General features: G+C 41.5%; 1 protein-coding gene across 10 annotated transcripts in view; it reads left to right on the plus strand.

The window, feature by feature from the left end:
* The window catches only part of TNRC6B (trinucleotide repeat containing adaptor 6B), a 259,183-nt gene that overhangs the window by 112,237 nt on the left and 130,229 nt on the right, over positions 1 to 16,717 (plus strand). Inside the window, exon 1 of one of the 10 annotated variants that reach the window (XM_029206304.1) lies at positions 1,436 to 3,441. The exons of 8 other annotated variants lie outside the window; for them this stretch is intronic. In XM_029206304.1, coding sequence (XP_029062137.1) covers positions 3,437 to 3,441 — 5 coding nt within the window. In that variant the 5' untranslated portion in view covers positions 1,436 to 3,436. Of the gene's footprint in view, positions 1 to 1,435; positions 3,442 to 16,717 lie in introns of those variants that run through there. One more of the 10 variants, XM_029206302.1, reaches the window with a different exon arrangement.

Consider the following 16,717-nt stretch of genomic DNA (forward strand, 5'->3'; position numbering starts at 1 on the left):
TAGTTGCTTCATGGCATGTGGGATCTTCCTGGACCAGGGCTTGAACCCGTGTCCCCTGCATTGGCAGGCGGATTCATAACCACTGTGCCACCAGAGAAGCCCCATATATATAAATTTTAAAATATTCTTTTCTATTATGGTTTATCTCGGATATTGAATATGGTTCCCTGTTGTTTATCCATTCTATATGTAATAGTTTGCATCTGCTAAACCTGAACTCCCAGTCCATCCCTTTCCTACACCCCTCTCCCTTGGCAGCCACAAGTCTGTTCTCTATGTCTGTGAGTCTGTTTCTGTTTTGTAGATAGGTTCATTTTAAAACAAGCAAAAGTTTTTTGAATCAATAAAGATTCAGTCTACTCTTTATGATTTTATCATTGTTAATTTATTTTTTGAGTTCATTACTCATTTTGTAGGTTTTTGAGTTAAATATGTTCAGTTCATTATTTTTCAATCATGTTTCCTCATAGAAATATTTTAGTAGTGGTTATATAGTCAGCGAAGGTGCCAACTTTGAAAGATAACACTCATTTGAACATATAAGTTCAGGTTTATTTGTTTTAAAAGTAAACTCATTTTTTATTACTTTGTATCCTCACTTTGTAATATAATTTATTTTTAGGGCAGTTTTTTTTTTTTAATATTTATTTATTTGGCTGCGCCGGGTCTTAGCTGTGGCACACGGGATCTTCATTGCAGCACGCAGGATCTTTAGTTGTGGCATGCATGTGGGATCTAGTTCCCTGACCAGGGATCGAACCCGGACCCCCTGCATAGGGAGCACAGAGCCTTAGCCACTGGACCACCAGGGAAGCCCTGTAATATAATCTAAAAATGCTGTCTAATTGTTAATATGAAAACAGTACAATAAATATAACTATATCACAAAGCCCAAAATGCCTGGAAATACAGGGGAAATAGTGCATTTATTACACTTCTTTCTTTTAGATGAACAATTGGACTAATTGTTTTAAGTTTAGAGGTATCTCACCAAGAAAAAGATTCCTGGAGGTTGAAGAAAATAATTGATCATATCATTTGAAAATAGAGCTAATATTTTGCTTTAAAATGTGTTTGTTTCTCTACGTTTTGTGCAGCTTGCTATAACACAAGGAAACACATAGTCACGTTTATATGATAATGTTCTGCATTGAGGAGTGGAGACTTGGCAAAATTCAGTCTTATAAAGAAATTCTGTCCATCACAAATTAAAACAAGGCAGCTGTACAATTTCCATGCATTTTAACATGTTGAGCATGCTCCACATAAGTAAGCTTTCCGTAGCTCATCTGGAAGGTATTGGAAGGATAAAAATAGACTAAATGTTCAAAATTTCCATCCTAGGAGTTTCCTGCTTTTGCTTACAATCTCAATTGTCAGTTCAGGTCCTGGCTCCTACTCCACTCAGGCCTGTGCAAAGACAGTGGAAGCGTTTACGCCATAAATATTCAAGCTGCCAGATCATCTAGGCATTGGCCTCTGCCTGCCCTGAAACAGCTCCTTTCTGGTTCTTCTATCACAGTGGAAAAAGCGAAGGAGGGAGACTGTATAAAGACCGAGAAGCCAGGATGACAAACGTGTGGGATTTAGAAAGGGTTCGTAGGTTCCTTTTCAAGGAACGCTGGGCTTACAGAATCCATCATTTCTGTGCTGGCTGGCATGTCAGATTACGCTTGGTCAGCCCAGTTCATTTGGGAGAATCACACTGTGGAATCTGAGCTTTTCTGGTTCATAGAGATAGATGGAGTCTGATAGTCACAGGGCACTTCTGCCCACTTTCTATGATTTTAGTTACTTTATTTCCTCAAGCAGTCCTTAAAACAAATAGATGGAGATGATTTTCTGGAAACTATGTGACTTTTATTCCTTGTATTTGGATAGCACATTTCCTCTGTTCAGCCCAGCACTTCTGAATGGAGGTCTAAGTCATTAATTCATTCATTTATTTACCTGCTATGTGGGGCTAGGTAGGTGTCAGGCCTCACACAGCAGTGAAGGAAGATGTGGTATGTGTCCTTATACATACTGGGGACGACCAATTATAAGCAACTTCTTTGACAAATAATAAATTGCAGTTATGCCTGGTGCTATGAAGAAGTAGTAAGGGAAGTTATGGGAGTGTTGAACAGGAAGGCCTGGTCTAGACGGGGAGGGTCAAGGAAAACTTTCCTGGGGTAATGACTTTTGAGATGGCAAGGATAAGATGAAACAGAACTGCTAAAAACAAAGAAGCCGAGTACAGTTTTAGGGCTGAAAGGAATCAAAGATACCATCTACTGATGGCCAATCCTTACATTCCACAAATGAGAAAACTGAGGCCTGGAAGGTAAAGGGAATTGCCTAACTAAGGTTACACAGCCTGTTAGCCCCAGAGCTAGAGACGCAAACCCAGCGTGGTTTTCTTAGGTGGGTTGAAACCAAGATGCACTGAGTCAGAAGAAGGCTCTTAGGAATGGGGGAAAACAGGTAGGTTTTAAATTTTAGCGCTGACTCTAGGTCAGCTGCCGAGCTACTTCCTCAGGTGGGGGAGGGGATTAAAGGTGACTCAGATCTGCCAGCTTGCTGTGCTGTAGCATAGTTTTTATTTGGGGTGCGGGGAGGAGGTACCAAACATACATACACCTGAAACAATAAATGTGGAGTTCAGCTGGGAAACCAGTCACTGTTCTGCAGCTGTCTAGCTGTGTGATTGGGATAAGTCACTTAACCTCTCTGAGTTGGCATTCACAGATTATACTTTGGTATGTTTCCTTTCAGTCTTTTCCTGTGCATTTTAGGAGCTTGTTAGAGATCAGTTGTGTCCTGTGTTTTCACCTCAGTCTTTAAAGACGAAAGTCTCTTGTTTGGGTAAGGTGTTGTTTAAGCCCCTTTTTAAAGAGTAGTTTGCCAGCCTGTGCTTGCCCAAACATCCAGAGAATAACTGTAGCAAGTGAGCCAAGCTCCAGGATCTGTAAGAATCGTTAGCAACTGAGAACATTTCTATAAACCAATAAAGGTTTTTATATTTTGTTCATCTGTTACCCTTATGCTGTTGCCACTTTCACATTCAGTGTGTGTAGGTGGAGAGTATGAGATAACAGCGTTTCACAAATGAAAGTGAGTGGAAAAGGGCCGCTTTCCCTTTAAGGTAGTTTCAGCCCCAGTTCCCTCCCCTTTCCTGATTGACAAACCTACCCAAAGTCACATGATCCGCCTCTATTTGAAGGTCACAAAAAGCTGTTTCCTTTAGAGACAGAGGGGGAGAGAGAGAGCAAGAGGGAGAGTGAGTGTGAGAGTTAGTTCAAGCCAAAATGGCCGACAGAGTCTCTGCTGGTTTCTGAATATTTAAAATACAAAAAAACAGATAGACAAAAAGAAATCATTTTTTGGACCTTTTTTCATTTCCATTTCTACCTTGTATGCCTCAATTTGCTGGATTTAAGCACTGCTGCACTTTATGAGGTTGGTAAATATTTTCAATTTTTTAAAACCAATTGATTTATATGGATCTTGTCTAACCGTTTTCACTAGTGGTGTTGCAAATCGACATTTGTCTAGCGTGGAGGCTGGCTTCAGACATTTCGTGAATCTGTGTAAATCAGACCCGTGATGTACTTTTGGTTCGGCATTTTAGAAGTGGAAAAAGCCTTGGTAAAATATTTGATTTTGAAGTGATTTAATTGCACTTTTAATTTATATGCAGGTATTCATCATCGTTTCTGTCTTGCAAATAAATGAAGCTGCGAGTATTTGGAAATTTGATATTTAGAAAGAGGTTTTTTAAAAAACACAGACCTCTCCCTTCCCCCTTAAATCTGCTGCAAAAATTTGCATAAATATAAATGGGTTTGCATTCTTTCGGCTGCTAAGGCCGACAAAGGATCTGGGAGGGCAAGCACTACCACGGGAAAACCTTTTTCTTTTTCTCTCTTTTTTTTTTAAAGCTAGGCCATCCTTCCTAGAGAGATGTAAAACCTAAAATAAGACCTGATCCATTTTAAACATCAGGCTGGGGGCGAGAGAACACCAGGAGGTTTGGGGTTTGTAGATTCCCCTGCTTGAAAACCTCCCAAGCAATGTGTGGATCACCCCTCTCCTCTGCGCGCGCTCATTTGCACTGGGTCTCTGTGTGTGTTCTCAAATATGCAGCCAGATGCGCTTTTATTTTGATTGTGGTTCGAACCAAATGGTGGGACTATCTTGTAAACATGGTGTTTTAAAGGGTATATAAACAGCTATTCCTCCCGATTAGGAATTATTTCTTTATCAGTTTCTCCCTGTGGATTGGCTTTATTCGTTTCTCATAGATTACAATTTCTGTTTAATCTTACACAGATGAACTGGGCTTTTCAGCACAAATTCAGCATCTGTGTGTGTAGTTGCCTGTTTTAGCCACGTATCCATTGTGAAGTGGTCATATTGGGTCACCTAAATAAGTAGCTGTATGTGTTACCCCTGAAACTGTGTGTGCAGTGCACTGAAGTTAAATTCCATTACTCCTAATGCAGGATTCTAGAAAGCCTGGGAACAGGGAGGGAAGGCGGCTGAAAACTTGCTTTCTCAGAGCCACCTCCCCCTATCATTGTGAGAGTGTGATGTAATGCTTCTCGGTCTGGTGGGCTGAAAGGATCGTAGTTTTGATGCGGCGGGTAAATTGCACACCCCCCCCGGGAAATTACCCCCCCCCCCCCCCCCCCCCCCCCCCGGCCTCCCAGCACATCCCTGGCTCTGAGAGGCCTTGTTTTCTTTTTTTTTTTCTTCCTAATTTGTATCCTCCTGATTTATGCCTTAGCATATTGGCATGAGAAACAGACTATTTTTCTAAATCTGTTACAAAGTATAGTTTAGAAAGGGCATTTAAAATATGCAAATAGGTTGAATTGTCATATCCCCATCATTAAATATGTAGACTTGGATTAAAGCTAATTAAGCATAAATGGAATAATTTTGATCAGAAGTGAGCAGTGGTTTTTTTTGGCTGTTGTTGTTTCCTTTTTAATTAATCTAATTATAAGATGTTTGCTGGACCTGAAAGTGTTAAAAAAATGCAAAAAAAAATGCTGGACCATTTTGAAAATTTGACAGTCTGGAAGAGGGTGTGTAGTGCTTTCAAAAGCTTTATTCACTGTTAAAATGGATTGGCCTCTTGTGCTGAAAATGGCCTGTTTCTTTGGGCCAATTGTGTGTAGATGAAGGGACTTTCATGCTAATTTAACAAAAAGACTTTCCATTTGAATTCATAAAGATAAAGTCCTCTGTCTCTAAAGAGCAAGTATTTTATTATTTTTCTAAAATTAATGTTGTTATTATATTAGTGGAAATGAGTAGAAGTGACGGTTTAAATTCAGTGTAAATTTTTTTGGTGGTATAAGTTCAGCTTTTGTGTAAGAGGGATTGGAAACATTACAGTCAGGAGGTAATCTGGAACAAATTTGTCTCTTAAAAATTTTTTTTACAGCTTGAATTTAAAGGAAAAGACAGAAATTACCATAGTGATAGGGAGTGTTGCTTTGTGGTAGACCTAAGGAAAATTAGAGCTCTGATTTTTGTTGTTGTTTTTTCTGAAAATGAAAGCGCTTATTTGGGGCTTTACTTGTTAGATGATTCATTTTACGCCCATTTCCTAAGTTGGCCTTACAGAAGAAGAATGAGAAGAACCTAAGCTTTCCATGTTTTGCCATTAGATTGTTTTTGTGGACTGTAAACATGTGAATAGCAGTTTAATTCAGTTTGCAGAGCAGAGGGACCAGAAGCAGGGTGCCTGCTCTCTTAGGCAAGAAGAAGAATGATATAATGAACATTAACAGAATGCCATCTGATTCTTTGAAATGTTTTGGTAAATATTCTTCTCTCCTAGACAGGTTGAGAAGTGCGATAAATAAGACCTGGTTTCACGTATGTTAGGCATTATGGCTCTGATGAGTTTCAGAAGCTCAGCTGCCATTTTGGATCTAAGTTCCTTCAGGGCCAGTCCTTATGGCACACCAAACTATGGGAATTCAGGAGCAAATAAAAATGAGTAATAAATCAAGTGTGCAGATGGATGGTATTTGTGCCTTTTGTTGAAGTTTTCTTTCTGTTGGTAGCATGAAATGAATCTAAAAACTTTAGAGATGTAGCTGATGGTATGACCAGCAAAACCCCAGGGATATTAGAACTTGCATGTTGTGGTTTTTAAAAATGAGACAGTGTATGCAGGGGAAGTTTCTTACTGGAGAAAAATAATATAATCCTCACTGAAGTCTCCCCACCCCCAATGCTGGGTCTACTTGTGATATTAATGTCATTATTCACAAGGCTACTCTGTCTCAGGAAGAACGGTCACAGATTCATTATTAAGATTTTACTGAAGCATCACAAAAATTGATAGCGCCTATTTATCAGAAGTGGTATCTTATTTTTAAACTGTTTTTCAGTCCTTCCATCTGTGTGCCAGAAAGGAAGCATTGGCATCTTTGGTATATGGCGCAAACTCAGCCCTGTTCAGCTTTGAATGGCCATTTGTTATTCTCTGTCGCCACCGGGACAGTCCTTTAAAAATCAACTTCTAAAAATTGAAGCAGAGACTTCTAAGGCTTTTCTAGCTCTTAAGCCTACAAAGAGACAGAGAAAGAGTGATATGTGATGATGAGACCTTCAGGTTCTGCAGAGCAGGCCCCAGCAGATAACAGTAGTAAGGGGTGGGCCTCACCCTACCCAGCTGCCCCAGAACTGAAAAGTTTTGGAGAAATTTAATTTTTACAACTCAGTATAATCATTGACCATCTGCAGTTTAAATTGGACAAGGCCCTGAGGCAACACAGGTGAATGTACTTTGTTCCTCCCCTCAAGGAGTACCCATCTAACGAGGGAGATACCCAGGTAAAAGAACCAGTGGCTTTACCTTGGTGCTGTGTGTGCAACAGTTAGAACAAGTACCTGGTACATAAATAGCCTGAGTATCTGCATTAGGAGAACCCTTATTTAAAGAAGCCAAATAATTACTCCTTATTAATTTTTAATTATCATTTGGATATTAGATTTTCTTTAAGTGGAACTTGGAATTTAAAGGTGGGGTTTCTGATCATTGGCTGGGGAGTGGGGCAGCCTATGCTAATTGTTTCCTAGTACAGTATTGTTCAAGGGTTTACACTAATCCGACTTCCCTCACCTTCTTGTGATTAAGACTTGTGGTGGAGTGGGTGGGGTGAATTGAAGCCACTTGGCCTGAAAAGGGATTTAACCCGCGATGGTGACATTTTAACATGCTTTCCTTTCTTTCTTCAAATATTCAGCAATCATTTATTATGCCTGGTGCCGGTGTAGGTGCAGGGGGAGCTAAGAATTAATTTGGTCAGCCCGTCGCCCTGAGCAGCCACCGGTTCCTGTGGAAATATTTGCCACCTGATGACTGTCTAAGCTACTGCTTTGGGTTATGACTAGGATGACGCTATAGTTCTTTCCCCTGATGGTCTCCATACTGATAGTCAGGGAATGGATGGTAAGTTTTTGCTTCTGGTAGTTCTAGAGACTTCGATTTAAGGTTTGACGAGATAGTCACCTTATCCTTTTTTTTTTTCTAGGCCTGCAAAATTATCCTTTAAATTATCTCTGAGAACCTTGCAACTTAAGTTGCCTCCCTAGTTACTCTGCCATATCCCTTAGTTTTACTTTTTTTTATGCGCCTTAATTGTGTGAGTATCTGCAATCACATTATTTGTGTGTGGTACATCACTCCCCACAAACCAAAGCAGACTGTAGTGTTTTGCTTATTGCTCAATCCTCAGCATCTAGAATAGGGCTTAGCACAAGTAAGTGCTCAATAAAAATGTGTTTGAATTAGACCTGAGTATAAGGTCACCAGGACCAGCTATGTGACCATAAGCCCCTGTTTCTTTTTTTTTTTTTTTTTTTTTCTCGGTACGAGGGCCTCTCACTGCTATGGGCCTCTCCCGTTGCGGACACGCAGGCTCAGCGGCCCTGGCTCATGGGCCCAGCCGCTCCGCGGCATGTGGGATCCTCCCGGACCGGGGCACGAACCTGTGTCCCCTGCATCGGCAGGCGGACCCCCAACCACCGTGCCACCAGGGAAGCCCAAGCCCCTGTTTCTTAATCAGTAAAATGGGAATAATACGTTGTTGGGAAGCAGAAGGGAAATGCTGTATGAAGGGGCCAGCACCTAGTCTCGTTGCTCAGTGTTTCCTTCCCCTTTGCTCTCTCTCTGTTAAGTAAACCAGAAAGGCTTTTATGGCCCCACAGATGCCTGATCCTCTCATGGCTCCCAGGATCATGACCACACGGGCACTGATTGCCCAGAGCTTCAGTCTGGATGAGGGCAGGGGCAGCGCTGAGCCTTTTCTTTTATTCAAGTCCCTACATTCCTATGGTCTGAGGTCATCTCTCCCTGCTCTCCCGTTCCCTTCAGGCTCTGCCTCTGTGGTATATCCACATTTGCTTGGCTGCTTTTCATACATTCTGTGTTTTGCATCTAAAGGTTCTGAACAGTTTCAAATGAATTGGTCTTAAAGTTTACAAGGCAAAGGAGAATATAAAATACAGTGTTTTTTCCTTCATTTTCATTGTTCTGAGCCTGCACATGTAGACTCTATTTAACCAAACTGGTAATAGACAATTTTATCTGACTCAAAAGACAGATAAAATTAAAATTTAGGTCAATTGCCCACTTTATACAATGCTGTTGAATTAATATAGATGACAAATAGCTTTCATTCATTGACCTTGGACTGGAATTGGTTCAAAGAAAAACAAAATTTTTATCTGTTCATTCATTACAAATAATTATTTGAGTACCTATTACCTGTCAGACATTGGGATAAGAGCTAGCATAGGAGTAGTAGGAAGATTTTTTTCCAGGTACCATTGCTGAAGTTAGAAAGAATGTAAATGCAAGGAGCCTGGCCAGTCCTCAGGGTGTTGGGTGATTACAAAAGAGGGACACCCAACCCACATAGAGGGACCAGCTTATGCAAGGGCCCCGAGGCAAGAGAGGACTTCAGCATATTTGGAGAACTGTATGTAGAGTACTTGGACATGGTTGGAGTGTGATGTGTGTAAAAGAAAAGATAATCTGGGAAATGAGAAGTGAAACTGAAAAGGTAAACACTGGTGAGTTGCGGAAGAGTCTATATAAGTCATGTTTGGAAGTCTTTATCCTGGGAACAATTAAAGGGTTTTCAGCAGGAATTTCACCTGATCAGATTGAACTTTTGAAAGATATGCTCTAGTTGGACTGTAGAAAATGGCTGGAGGATTGAGTGTAAGACCAGATGGTATTGCAGTAATCTCAGGTGATGGTGGCCTGGGCTGACAGCAGAGCTGGGAAGAAGTGGATAAAACCAGAGACATTTAGGAAGAAGATTTCACAGAACCTGATCATTGAGGGTTAGGGTTGGGGAAATAAAAGATGACACCTCTGTCTCTGGCCTGGCCTGCTGATGGATGGTGGTACCATTCATGGAGTTAGGGTCTATTTAGACGAGAGACACATGTGGGATTGAGAAAATGAGTTCAGTTTTGGAGTAATTTAATCTTGGGGCATCTAAATGAAGGTCTGGAGTAATTAGATATCTGGCTGGAGGTAGATTTGAGAGTCATCAGTGGTCCCAACTTTACCAAGATTTTCCTTTTTAAGTTGATTTCTTTGGTGAGATGTCCAGAAATGGCAGTGTGCAGTGCAAGTGTTAAAAGAACACTATTTTATAGAGAGGGTAAGACCACAGATGTGCTCCCATTACTACAGTGGTCACCATTAGAAATACAAAAGGAGTTTGAGGGAGGAGAAAGGCTAATTTTGGCTGGGTTGATCAGAGAAGTCTTTATATGAGGACCTTTTATTTGAGCTGAGCCTTAAATATTGGGCAGAATTGTGAAGAGCAGACATGAGGGCAGAGCGTTGTGGCTGGAGGGTTAGTTGTGTTCAGAGGGGATTGAAGGGAGCTGGAACGTCTATGGGAGAGCTGGACGCCTGCTCAGTAGTTTGGATTGCCAAGGCAGTAGTGGGGGGTCTGTTGAAAGTCTGAAGGCAATGTGATCAATGTGGTATTTTGAGAATATTAGTATGGCAGTGAGGCAGAGGAGGGACTGGGAGTGGTGGGATTGGGAGAGGGCAGGACTGAGGGGAGAATTGAGATAGGCAGGCCAGGTAGGAGGCCTGTTATGAAAGGGCCTGCCCTAAGACTGTGGCAGTGGGGCTAGAAGAGGGACCAGGGACTCCAGGTTTTCAAGGTGAATGACGGGAGTCTTCAGCAGAAATGAAGATGGGGAATTCCAGGTCAGGCATACTGAGTTTAAGGAGCTGGTGGGATTTCCAGATGGAACTGGTTAGCAGGCAGCTGGCAATGTGGAGCTGACGCTTGAGAAAGAGGTCAGAAGTGGAGATAAAGAATTGGAAGTGATCCACATAGAAGTGATAGTTGAAGCTGAGAGGAGATGAGGTCACCATGGGTGCAGAGAATGGAAAAGAGAACTGAGAATGGGGCCTAGGGGACAGGAAGAGAAAGAGGACCTGGGAAAGGATTAAAGAAAGGTGCTTGTGCAGGACAGTCGTGAGTCACTGAAGATGAGGGAAGGACTTCTCAATCTCAGATGCGGTCAGCAGGTTTTGATGCTGCACAGGAAGAACAGTATTTGGTTATGGCAACGTCCCCTAACCTGGTGTTGGAAGGTGTTCCGGTGGGAAGGGTTTGGGAATCATTAGGTTATGCCAGCACCATTCAGTAGAAATAGAATGTGAGCCATGTGTTATTTTACATTTTCCAGGAGTCACATTAAAAAAAATAAAAGGAGGGAATTCCCTGGCGGTCCACTGGTTAGGACTCTGCTTTCATTGCTAAGGGCCTGGGTTCCATGGGGAACTAAGATCCCACAAGCCACGCAGCGCAGCCAAAAAGAAAAGAAAAAAACAGGTGAAATTAATTTTAATAATATATATTTTATTTAACCCAATATGTACAAAAAGTTAAATCAACATGCAACAGATTTTAAAATATTAATGAGATATTTGACATTCTTTTTTTTTCATACTAAGTTTTCAAAATCTGGTGTGTGTTTTATAACACATTTCAGTTTGAATGTGAAATTTTATTGGAAATGCTAGATCTGTATTTAGATTTGATAAATTTTACAGTTGAAAAGTACATTCACATACCCAAGTTTTTTCAAACATACTAGAGTTTTCTAGTAATAGAAGTAAGTAATCAATTAAAAAAAATTTTTTTTTTTTTTTTGGCTGCACCATGTGGCTTGCAGAATTTCATTTCCCCAACCAGGAATTGAACCCGGGCCACGGCAGTGAAAGCCCAGAATCCTAACCACCAGGCCACCAGAGAACTCCCTTAAAATTTAAATTAATTAAAACTAAGATACATTTTAAAATTCAGTTTCTCAGTCACAGTAGCCTCATTAAAAGTTCACACTAGCCATGTGTGGCTACGAAATTGGACAAGGGAGGGTTTATGCAGAGTAAGATAGGCTGCTTGCAGCTAACGTGCACTTTGGAAATAGCCAGAGTCACAAAGCATTCTTCCCATCACAAAGCATTTCACAGGATTGGTGTTAGAACACATGTGGGCTCATGCTAATGAAATTTTTAGAATTGAAGGGGTCAGATCCTAATTTTGCTTGTGAGGAGATGAACTTTTTATGCATAGATTCTAAAATTTAAAACAGGAATTTAAAAAATTGTTTTGGCTAAGGTCAGCTGGATGGTAGATTGGTAGAAGTTTTTAAGCGTAACCAATTTGTGTCCAGTTTCAGTAATGCTAGGTACAGAGGTTTAGTTGGAGGGTGGGAGCACTCCCTCCCCATTTTTGAACTCTGTGGAGTCAGTGAGATGCCAGGCTTCAGGTGGGGAGGTGACATTAGGATTCCATTGTTTTCAGAAGCTTTCAGTCAGCAGTCCCAGCCTTCTCGCATGAGGGGGAAAGGGTGCCAGAGGGCTAATTATTTTGTGCTTGAATCTCGTTTCTTTTTGGCAGCCTGCAGGCTGTTTGGCCATAGACTATTATACTCATTTTGTATTTCTTGACATCCTGGGCCAATATAATATTTACTGAATATGGGTGGTTTATAAAAAAAGAGCTTCAAAGATTTTTATTTAATGATCTCATTGATTTATATTGCTTTGTAGTTGCTAACTAGACCTTCTAAATAATAACCTGTAAAGATAGAAATGATCTTGAGTTGTGCTTGGAACCAAACCTTGTTCACACTGGAAAGTTTAGCGTTGCTTTTGAGTTGGTGCACAATTCCATTTCGGTGGACACAGAGGACCTTATTTTTCTATGAAGTATAAGAGTTTAGAGTGTCAGTTATTCTGTGAAGTCTTGTTTTTGTTTTTTAAATCAATATGGAAATAAATTCCTTACATTTTTGTTTTCCTTTAGAAGTGCATTTTGGTTATCCGTGCCTTTGTAAAAAACCCAGACTGTGTAGTGGTGGGTTTACATAATGCCCTTCAATGGCTTAAAAAGAGACCTAGCACAAGGTTCCTTGCCCCACTCAGGAGCCCAGAGCAGTGAGTCTTGTACCTCTCAGTGCCATTCTTTTTTTCTTTTTAACCCCTTGCTTGCATAAAATAATTGCTGCTCTTTTTATGCCAAGAAGTTCCTGTTTATAAGCTGAAGTTAGACAGCTAATTGGGTATCTTAGAACAGTGGCTTTTGAACTTTTTGATTGGATCTACACTAAGAAATACAATTTGATTGAGGCCCTGTACATACATGAAGTATACACGGAAGCAAAAGTATTTATATTTACTTTCTGATACTACATCATATATTCTATCCTGATATAGGCTACTCAAGTCCATTTTGTAAAACAAAACCAAAACCAAAAAAGCTGATCCCAACCACTAAAATGATTTAATGATCCACTCTGGGTTGTCTCACTGAGGTTTAAAGAATTTTTAAGGAGCCACTTGTGGGTTGCCATATTCCAGGACATGATCCCCAGTTTTTCTGGTTTTGAGAATCAAATTTATCAGTCCACTGAGTTGCCACACCAACCAGATTCATAAGCGATTTTTTTAAATGTTAATTTGCAGGACTTCCCTGTCGGTCCAGTGGTTAAGACTCCGCACTTCCAATGCAGGGGGCGTGGGTTCCATCCTGGTCAGGGAACTAAGATACCACATGCTGCCTGGAGCAGCCAGAAGATTTGGAAAAAAGAAAAAAAAGAAGAAGGAGTTAATTTGCTACTTCAGCATGTAGGCGATGGATATTTTTGATGACCAGAATGTTGTCCTCCCTATCCAGAGCTTTCCATTTGGATCAAAAGGAGTTGGCCATCCGTATTGAGGAATGGTGATGTACATGCATGTTTTCCCCCTAGATTTTAGAGAAACTGAAGTAGAAAAACCCTATTACCAGATTATGTAACTTTCTCTCGGAGAACCCCCACAGAAAACACTGCCATACTTTCTTTTTTGGAGGGGTTGAGGGTGGGGTGATTCCCTGCCCCTTTTCCAGGTTTCAGGAAGACACACTTCCACTAATTAACACATTCTGTTTTTAGACACACTTCAGTAGATTTGATTAGTTCAGCATTTCCTACTGTTTGTCAGGGTACTAACAGGTTTGTCTGGAAAACAAAAAAAAAGTTCCTTTCCTGAATTAAACTGATCTTTGCTTGCTACAAGGACTTAAGAGTCTTTAAGATGCTAATATGCGTTAGGAATCTTAAGTGTCGTGTATGTATAAAATTTTAAAGTCCCAGGTTTTTATTTTTGTTTTTTAGGCACAATTTGGGGAAATGCATGGTGTGCTTTCCATTTTAATTATTCCTTTCTAAAACTGCATTCTAGACAAGTAAGCTGGATTTGGCTATTTCCCAAGTCTCTTTCAGACACTTTAACATGGTGGTTCCCAGACAGACGTAGGTTTCAGGGAACTGTAACACTGCAAAAGCAATATTAGGATCCATCATGAGTTACCAGTTTTGTTTTGTTTTTTTTTGCGGTACGCGGGCCTCTCACTGCTGTGGCCTCTCCCGTTGCGGAGCAGCTCCGGACGCGCAGGCTCAGCAGCCATGGCCCACGGGCCCAGCCTCTACGCGGCATGTGGGATCTTCCCGGACCAGGGCGCGAACCCGCGTCCCCTGCATCAGCAGGCGGACTCTCAACCACTGCGCCACCAGGGAAGCCCGAGTTACCAGTTTTAAATATGCCAAGTAAAGGCATTTAAAAAAACCCACTATTTATTACCACCATTTCAAAGAAAAGGCATTTTGACAAAAGAGTAGAATGGACAGTCTCAGAATAAGAAACATCCTACTCAGTTGATTATAGCTTCATGAAAACTATTGCATACGGAATATAGATCAGCACAGGTACTAAAGTTTTCGGTGTTTGGGAACCACCCTAATTATAGCCCATCTCTTAGCATGTATTACAGTTAACTATGTGCTTGCTGGTTTTATTAGCCTCACTCATAGGAATAAACCTTACTTCAAGTTCTGGAACTACATTCCTTCATTCTTATTTATTGACAGTGATGATGGTCACTGTGTGACAGTGACTCACACTTAAAAAAAAATTACTTTGCTCCCTATGAAAATACTGTAAGCAGGTAACCATTCTACTTTAACGTAAGAAAAAAAAGAAGGAACAAGCCAACTCCATTAGGTGCTGAGCAATTGTAGAATCTAGAATAATAATCAAAACCTATTCCAAAGTTTATCTGTTTTAATGAGGTATACAGTTGACCCTTGAACAATGCCAGAGTTAGGGGCGCCAACCCTCTGCGCAGTTGAAAATCTGAGTGTAACTTTACAGTCAGCCCTTCGTATCCACAGTTCTACACCTGCGGATTCAACCAACTGTTAAGTATTTACTCTTGAAAAAAATCCACGTATAAGTGGACACGCACAGTTCAAACATTGTCTGTTCAAGAGCCAACTGTATAGTCGTGGTGATTTTGTAAAAGTGGCAAGTAGGTCACAGGACTAAATAATATTATGTACATTTTTGCCAGCCTGTTGGCCATGGCAGGGTTTTTGTCATGTACATTGTTATTTTTATGTCCACCATCCCACTCTCACATTTTAAATGACAAAGACCGTAAATCTGGCAACTGCACATCAAATATCCCCTCTGCCTTCAGCGAGAGAAAGTGCTCTTTAGATGCAGTTTACTCCTTTAATCAAGGGGCCCATGGCCAGCAGCTCACTGGCCTGCCCTGCTGTGATAATGCTGTCAGCTGGCTGTGGGAGTGGCCACCCCAGCCAGTGCTTTGACTCTTCATCCTCAGAATCCTGGGGCCAAGAGAAGAGGAGGGGAGAGGTTGGGGTTAGCAGTGTAGGTAGGGTCTTTGGAAGCAGTAAGAGGCTGAGTAGACTTGAGTGAGCAGGATATACTCTATGTCCTGTGTACTTGGAAAAATTTGTTTATTACCTAAGTATTTATGCCTCAGGCACTCTACAGTGTTGGGAATAGTACAAGATAAAAAGACCTGGCTTTTATCTTTGGAACTCAACCAGTAACGTGAGGCTGCCTGTAATAAAGACAGAGATATGATGCCAAGGGATCCTGGAGGTTGGAGGCAGAGCCCTAGGGAATTGGGGAAGTCTCCACCATCGAGGAAACATTTGAACTTTTTTTTTTTTTTTTTTTTTTTGGCTGCCTTGGGTCTTCGTTGCTGCACGCGGGCTTTCTCTAGTTGCGGCGAGCGGGGCTGCTCTTCGTTGCGGGGCACGGGCTTCTCATTGCGGTGGCTTCTCTTCTTGTGGAGCATGCATGGGCTTAGTTACTCCGCGGCATGTGGGATCTTCCCAGACCGGGGCTCGAACCTGTGTCCCCTGCATTAGCAGGCTGATTGTTAACCACTGCGCCACCAGGGAAGTCCCTGAACTGAGTCTTAAAGGGAAATTAGGAGTTGCTTGGTGAAGGGGATGGTGAGTAGATTGGGGTGATATAACGTAGTGGTTAAGAACTGAGGTTCTGAAGTCAGGACACTTGTGTGGTTAGGTCAGCCCAGTGTTGGGCAAGTAATATCTGTGTGCCTCAGCTTTCTCACTGGTAAAATGGGGAATAATAATAGTAATAGTACCCAGAGTCAGTGTTAGCTACTGTATTCATAAAAGTTATGCTAGCATTTCAGGCAGAGGAAGTGACACAAACAAGGGAGGATTTAGGGGGTGGGGGCATATGGGAAATGGTGAGGTGTTAGTGGGACACAAGTGCAGGCTGCCTGGAGGAGAGTGGAAGGGTTGGCTGGGTTTTGTGTTCTAAGGAATTTGAATTTTATTCTGTAGAAAGCAGTTTTAAAAACTCAACTTGCTTCAGTTGATTACCATATTGAGACTCTGATACTGGAGGAGAGATGAGGGGCAATCGAAGCAAGAGGAGTGATTGGAGAATGTAAATTAAGTCAGTGACAGTAAAGATGGAAAGACTAGAGGCCCTTGGCTGGGTGAATGGATGATGCCAGGAGTTGGGATGGGCATTTGGTGGGTGGAGCAGGGGTTTTGAGTTTGTAAAAGGGTGAGGATGAGGGCTAACAGGCTGTGTGTTTGCTTTGGATACGTTTTAGATATTTGCTGGACATTTACTATAACTTGGCAGGTGGAAATGAGGGCCTGGAGCTCAAGAGAGAAGTTGGGAGCCATCCATTTAGATCTAGAGATGGTCATCTAGGCCATGGTTGTGACAGCGCTCCCTTAACAGATGGTCAGAGGAGTGGGATGAAAACAGGAAAAAGGGTGGTGCAAGAGAAACCCAGGCAGTAAGGAGTTTAGGGAAGTA

The sequence above is a fragment of the Monodon monoceros genome, unplaced genomic scaffold (genome assembly GCF_005190385.1).
Source record: "Monodon monoceros isolate NGI ecotype Baffin Bay Population unplaced genomic scaffold, NGI_Narwhal_1 Super_Scaffold_6, whole genome shotgun sequence".
In the NCBI taxonomy this organism is placed as follows: domain Eukaryota; kingdom Metazoa; phylum Chordata; class Mammalia; order Artiodactyla; family Monodontidae; genus Monodon; species Monodon monoceros.